Here is a 6,244-nt window from a genome sequence, read left to right as displayed (position 1 = left end):
CCATCTGTTGTCTGTTGCCCGTGCTATGGTATAACTATATTAGGTAGGGGCCATTCAGCTAGGCTGCCTCTCTTTTTGGAACGAACTTGGTTTCAGAGCCAACGAATTTGGTTTTTAAGTCCATAACTTAGCTAAAAATACTGTAAATACACAGATACAGGAACAAACGAATGAGATGCGGGCAGCATATGTTTATACATAGTTGTGAAACCTATTAGACCCCACCTAACATACTTATACCTTTTGGACGGCAGTTGCTGCGCACTGCAATCGATAGTTAAGCAGTGCTGCAAGTCGCCTTTACGATAGTGGACAATTGTATCGATAGTTCAATACCAGCACGAAATATGATATCGTCTTCTGTATATTATATTTTATCCTAGCACTCAGATTAGCAATATATTAGAGAACACAGGCTATAGCAACTTCCATTGGCATGTTTTTTTTAATATTCGCTCTCTCACTGGATTTTATTCAAAAACTTGTCACTTTCAAACAATTCAAATTTGGCGCGCAACTATGCAAGGACACAGTGCTTCATACCCTTGGGAAAATCATAATACAGATTTTAGGATATGTTTATCCCCTCCACTAAATGTAGAAAATAGTCAATCTCTGTTTTAAAGACATCTCAACGAAATTTTGCAGTTTATTCTTACATAGACCAAGAGAATCGGTATAGAAATATACTTACGTATATGCAAGAAACTAATCATATGCATAAATATGTGAAAAACATGTCAATCTGAGAAATTAATATTAATAGGGTATTCGGTACGTCCATACTCCATACATATGTTGTTGATATGTAGTTACCGTGTAGTTAACATGTAACAACAATTCACATTTCTGTTGACTCTTTTGTTCAAACCTTATTTTAAAAAAAAACCCATCAAAAAGAAGTCTTTATAGTTAGCCAATGTGTTTTTAAATTGATTCATTAATCGAAAACATTTATGTGTTTAGGACTGAAGGTCTTAGCTAGCGAGTAATACCAAACCGAATATCCAAATTGAGGAATTTGATTTCTGATCATTGAAAGGAAAAGATTAGCCAATTGTCAGCCACGAAAATTTGAAGAGATATGAGATATATATAGCAAAAGAGTATGAGAACGAATAGAATGCATCTGCACGAAGAATAGACAAACAGAAATATTTTCCGCGGCTTAATTCAAGTTGGCTAAGTTCGTTTTTTCATCGGTATATTTTGCAATAGACGGTCTATTTCGGTATATTTCTGATGGTCAGACCGTATAATTCTTTCACTGGTCACACTGATGAGGGCGGCAAAGAGGAATTATTGAATAAATGAATATTGAAGAATTGAATAAATAAATCAACTTGATAATTAAGTCAATTATGACTGGCATTTTTTTGACGCTAATCCAATTCGATAACACACCGGGTGAAGTGACGTCACACACCTGAGAGATGCGATGCTCCGGCCCGCCATCCGTCCACGCCAGCAGAAGAACGAACAACAACAAAAACAAACAAAGCAGAACCGGCAAAAGCCAGTGCAAGATTGTTTCTGTTTCTGCTGTTGTGGCACAGCACAGAAATACATATTCTGGCATTATTAAATTGGTATTTTGGCATTGGCGCAAGCGAAAACATCCACACAAACACACAACTACAGGGCCAGCGAGACGCATAGAGGAGTGGCACAGACACAGCCACAGCCACAGTCCGCACACTTTCCTGGCACTTACTCATGCCACTGTAGCAAAATATTCTTGTGGCTTTCGGCATTGTTATTAGTACCGCAGCGACCCAGAGGCAACGACTGACGTGTCTGGCTGCCACTCACCCATTATCATCATAGATAATAAATGATGTCTGAAGATGCCAAGAGTGAGTACAGGGCAATGCAAATAATCATAAAAGTAGACGCGAATGCAAGCACTTTTTCTTCTGCTGTTCTGTTGACCAGGTCCAGGACCACGCACCCGTAACATCATTGAAAACCAATTGTTTCGCCGCCAGCGCAGTCTGAAGCTTGAGGCCCTGCAAAGGCAGCGCACCCTTCAGGGAGATGACGACACCGACGTGGACGAACCCTTCGACAAGGTCAGTGGTGGGATGAGCATGAGCCTGAGAATTCCTAATGAAAAAAGGCTCTCTCTCTGTCACTCTCTCTTACAGACGCAAATAGTCATAATATTCACGGAGAAGGCCAAGCTGCGCCACTGCCAAGATGTGGAGAAGATCATCAAGGAATTTGGCATACAGACCACTCTGGAAACTGTAGGGTGTGTGCCAGTGTGCCTCCCTATACATTATAGTACTTTGTTGGTCATTGACATTTCTTTTCTCTAGAAAAACCGAAAAGTATCTGTATTTGTCGGCCAGTTTGGACACCTTGTTGCGGCTGGCCGATGTGGCCGAGCTGGAGAAGAAGACCACCACGGGCAGCATGCAAAAGTTCAACAATGGGTGCATCTCCGACTTCCTGCTGCCCGGCATGGGCAAGGATCAAATACTGCGCTACTGTGAGATCCCCGTTCTGATCAAGGATGTGATCAAGCCAGCGATCAAGTCCTACATACTGAAGGGCTACATCGAGGACATGTTTCCCCTGCACGATATTGTGAGTGTGACTTCCGTGATCTGCAGGTCAGAGCATTTGTTGACTCTCCTGCGGGCTCTGTTCCTCCTGCAGCTCTATCTGGATCGCTTCAACTGGAATCTGAAGCGCTCCCATCTACCCATAGAGGACATCCGCAACTATTTTGGCTCCAGCATTGGCCTCTATTTCGGCTTCATTGAGTTCTACACGAAGGCCCTGATCTTTCCCGCTGTCTTTGGCATACTGCAGTACCTATTCGACCTGAATCTCTCGATTGTGTGCAGTTTCTATGTGGTCTGGACAACTGTGAGTCCCTCCAGGACTATGTGTAAGCATAGCTTTTAAGCTATTCCGTTGCAGATCTTCCTGGAGCTGTGGAAGCGCAAATGTGCTGGCTACTCGTACCGATGGGGCACCATCGAGATGAGCAGCCTGGACAAGCCGCGCTCCGCCTACCAGGGCCAGCTAAAGCCCGATCCGATCACCGGCAAAATGACACTGCATTACCCGATGCGCTACACGTACCTGCAAATGTACTGCATTTCGTATCCGGTGGTGCTCGTCTGTGTGGTGGCGGCCGGCTGGTTCGCCCTCTACCAGTTCCAGATTGAGGCCGAGGTGCTGGCCGATTTTGGCGCAGACTCGTGGCTGCTGTACGTGCCGGTCATTGTGCAGTCCATTCTGATAGCCATCTTCTCGTGGGCGTACGAGAAGTTGGCCACATTCCTCACAAAGCTGGAGAACCATCGCACCCGCTCGCAGTACGACCGGCATCGGGTCAACAAGCTGATGCTCTTCGAGATTGTCAACAACTTCTTCTCCCAGTTCTACATCGCCTTCGTCCTGCAGGACCTCAAGCAGCTGAAGTACCAGCTGATGATGCAGCTACTCATATTCCAGCTGCTGTGCATTGCCCAGGAGATCGGCATCCCGCTGATGGCTGTGCTCCGGCAGAAGTATGCCAAGTTTCGCCATCGCGACACCGTGACCGAGGAGGAGAAGCTGGACAATATCAGCGATCAGCCCCGGTACGAGCAGTCGTTCTACGAGTCCGGCCTGGATGCCTACCATTCCACATACGAGGACTACCTGCAGGTGTGCATACAGTTCGGGTTCGTTGTACTCTTTGCCGCCGTGGCCCCCTTCGCCGCCATCGGGGCGCTCATCAACAACGTGTTTGCCGTCCACATCGACATGTTCAAGCTTTGCAACATCTTCAAGCGTCCGTTCGCCCGCAGGGCCAAGAACATTGGCGCCTGGCAGCTGGCCTTCGAGCTGCTGTCCGTCATGTCGCTGCTGAGCAACTGCGGTCTGCTCTTCCTCCAGCCGAATGTCAAGTGAGTGAGCTGGCGAAAGCGAGGCTTTCGTTTTAAGACCTAAAATACAATTACTTCTCCCTTTCGCAGAGAATTCTTCTCGCACTGGCTGCCCACGGTGCCGGAGCTGTCGTTTGTCATCTTTGAGCATCTGCTGCTGGGCCTCAAGTTCGTCATCCACAAGGTTATCCACGAGCGTCCGCGCTGGGTGCGAATTGGTCTGCTGAAAGCGGACTTTGAGACCAGCCAGGCCCTCAAGCAACTCAAGTGGGTGCATCCCTGCCATGGCATCCCTGCCGTTCCTCCATTCATAGTTTCCATTTGCTTGCAGAAAATTCAAGGCGGAGACTAATAAGATGTCCTAGGATCCACTCTCCCACTCCTCTAATCTGCAATCTCCAAACCCAAATCTCCAGTTCCAGTTGTTGGTGCTATTAGAACCAGGTCCATTTTAAAAGTTATTATATTTATACGTTTTATGCGATTTTAATGTGAAAACTCTAACCGAAGGAAAAGTGTGCCTTAGAATATATAAATGCTTTAATCTCAAACCCCCATATCAGATTCTAGCGCCCCTTAGCGCGCTCCCCTGAAGTGCTTGAAGGCCAGAAAGGCATCGATTGCATGCAGCAGTCCCGCCGCATAGCCCATATACTGAAACAAACAAACAGGAATCAAGATCGGAAGGCATTTAACGCTTTTAATTCCACACTCACATAGCAGGCGGTCATGGCCGGATATGCCCAGAAGCCGGGACGCACCAAGAACTGCGGATGCAGCCACACAACGCACGCGAATCCCATGTAGCTGGAGGAGCTGAAGTACATGCACGCTGCAAGGCCATTGAACAGGGTCTCCTGAAAAAAATAACATCAAAGCATCCGCAAGGCTTGGGGGCGGAGGGAGGATCTAGAGGGAGAACTACTCACAAACAGTGATTGTCGAATGAGGCCGTATGACTTCTCCGAGAATCCATAGCACAGGAGCAGTATGCCCGTCGTGGTGAAGCAGTGTCCTGTGGTGGCCAGAAAGCTGGTGAGCGCCTGGCCAATGGAATCGGCATAGGGCACACCGTAGCGTATCAGGAGGCCCTCGCAGAGCATGGCCAGGCCCAGTTGCATCAGCTTGAGCAGTCCCACCCGCGATAGCACAAAGCCAAAGTTGATGCACGTACAGACGCGACAGCAACAGATCCTGATGCCCAGCGGCTGACTCATGCCACGCATTCCAAACGAAGACATTGTGTACGTAGGTGCTGTGCTGCTCCTTTGCCGCGAGCCTATTTCCAACTGTTCTCCGAACCGAACGGAACAGAACAGACTCTGCCACAAGACAATGCCACAAGGGATGAGGCTGCGCCTAGGCCTGGGGTCGTCTATAATTAGACACATCTGGCGGCAGCCGCTCTCCTGCCTGCCCCAAGCGGCGCAAGCGCACAGTGGTGCCAGAAGTGGCTATGCGTCTGCGCTGCATGTCTGCGTCTGCGCCTGCATCGCTTTGAGAGCTCTGTTCGAACCACTGTGTGTATGAAATCGCAGTAGGCGTAGGCCTGGCATCGGTCCGGTCAGGTCAGGTCAGGTCAGGTGTGTGGGTCCGAGTGATTCGAGGGAATGCGCTCAGTCAGTTGTCAGTCTGTTATCATCTCGTTGATTATTTAGTCACAGCAAAATTCTCGGCCTAAATCCTCAAAATTCAAAATTCAATATACACGTTATTTCTGTTGCAAATTGTTAGTACTCCGGTAGCACCATGTGCCTGTCTTTCATCAGCAAACCGTTCCGGCGCAACAAGCGCAACAGGAACAGTGCCACACCAGTGCCCAGTGTGGCCGGCGTGGAGGGAGCTCCGGTAGGACAGGTCGCAGAGGTGCCGACCGATGACAAGGTGGCAGAACAGGTACCACCCACACCAGCAGAGGTACCAGAACCAGCACCTGAGATTACGACGACGTCGGCGGCGGCGGCGGCCCTCACACAGGTAGTGCAGAACGCGCAGTCGCCCGCCGCCATGGCCATAGCGTTGGCAGCCAGCTTTGCAGCCACCGGTCGACCCTCCAAGACCTTGTCGACGATCACCAGCGTGAACAGCATGATGGCCAACAGTTTCGCAACCACGCTGCAGGTGCAGGAGCTCCCTAACACCGCGCCCGTCACCACTGCTGTTGCTCCAGTAGACGGCGAAGTTCCCGCAACAACTAGTACCGCCTCCACTTCTGGACGCAAGAAGACCTGGATGGAGTGGTTTGGCATGAGCAAGAAGAAGTCCAGCATTGATTCGCTATAAGAAAAGAGGCGGAGGCGACTGGGTGGGACGACTTGCAGCAGAGGCAGGAACAGAAAGCAACGGACAATAACGTT

At 48.9% G+C, this 6,244-nt stretch overlaps 2 protein-coding genes across 2 annotated transcripts; one reads left to right on the top strand and one right to left on the bottom strand.

The window, feature by feature from the left end:
• The first annotated feature begins 1,256 nt into the window (after positions 1-1,256).
• On the top strand, positions 1,257-4,438 carry Axs (Abnormal X segregation). The gene is made up of 8 exons (XM_001354935.4): positions 1,257-1,856; positions 1,936-2,072; positions 2,148-2,254; positions 2,322-2,592; positions 2,665-2,877; positions 2,932-3,908; positions 3,978-4,154; positions 4,219-4,438. The coding sequence occupies exons 1-8, from the start codon at positions 1,835-1,837 to the stop codon at positions 4,250-4,252; spliced, it is 1,938 nt and encodes a 645-aa protein (XP_001354971.2). The 5' UTR covers positions 1,257-1,834; the 3' UTR covers positions 4,253-4,438.
• sing (MARVEL domain-containing protein sing) lies at positions 4,358-5,344 on the bottom strand. Its single transcript, XM_001354936.4, has 3 exons — positions 4,817-5,344; positions 4,604-4,744; positions 4,358-4,541 (listed from the first exon to the last, which is right to left on the bottom strand). Exons 1-3 carry the CDS (start codon positions 5,276-5,278, stop codon positions 4,464-4,466), a joined length of 681 nt encoding a protein of 226 aa, XP_001354972.2. The 5' UTR covers positions 5,279-5,344; the 3' UTR covers positions 4,358-4,463.
• Between the last annotated feature and the right edge of the window lie 900 nt (positions 5,345-6,244).

Source organism: Drosophila pseudoobscura, chromosome X, assembly GCF_009870125.1.
Source record: "Drosophila pseudoobscura strain MV-25-SWS-2005 chromosome X, UCI_Dpse_MV25, whole genome shotgun sequence".
Lineage (NCBI taxonomy): Eukaryota > Metazoa > Arthropoda > Insecta > Diptera > Drosophilidae > Drosophila > Drosophila pseudoobscura.
The sequence above is the reverse complement of the archived record's forward strand: the minus strand, read 5'-3'. Positions and strand labels throughout refer to the sequence as shown.

Coding starts and splice junctions, on each gene's coding strand:
- sing (XM_001354936.4), bottom strand. CDS start 5,278: ATGTGTCTAATTATAGACGACCCCAGGCCTAGGCGCAGCCTCATCCCT. Junction 4,745..4,816: donor TCATTCGACAATCACTGTTT/GTGAGTAGTTCT, acceptor TATTTTTTTCAG/GAGACCCTGTTCAATGGCCT. Junction 4,542..4,603: donor CGGCCATGACCGCCTGCTAT/GTGAGTGTGGAA, acceptor TGTTTGTTTCAG/TATATGGGCTATGCGGCGGG.
- Axs (XM_001354935.4), top strand. CDS start 1,835: ATGATGTCTGAAGATGCCAAGA. Junction 2,878..2,931: donor TCTATGTGGTCTGGACAACT/GTGAGTCCCTCC, acceptor ATTCCGTTGCAG/ATCTTCCTGGAGCTGTGGAA. Junction 4,155..4,218: donor CAGGCCCTCAAGCAACTCAA/GTGGGTGCATCC, acceptor ATTTGCTTGCAG/AAAATTCAAGGCGGAGACTA.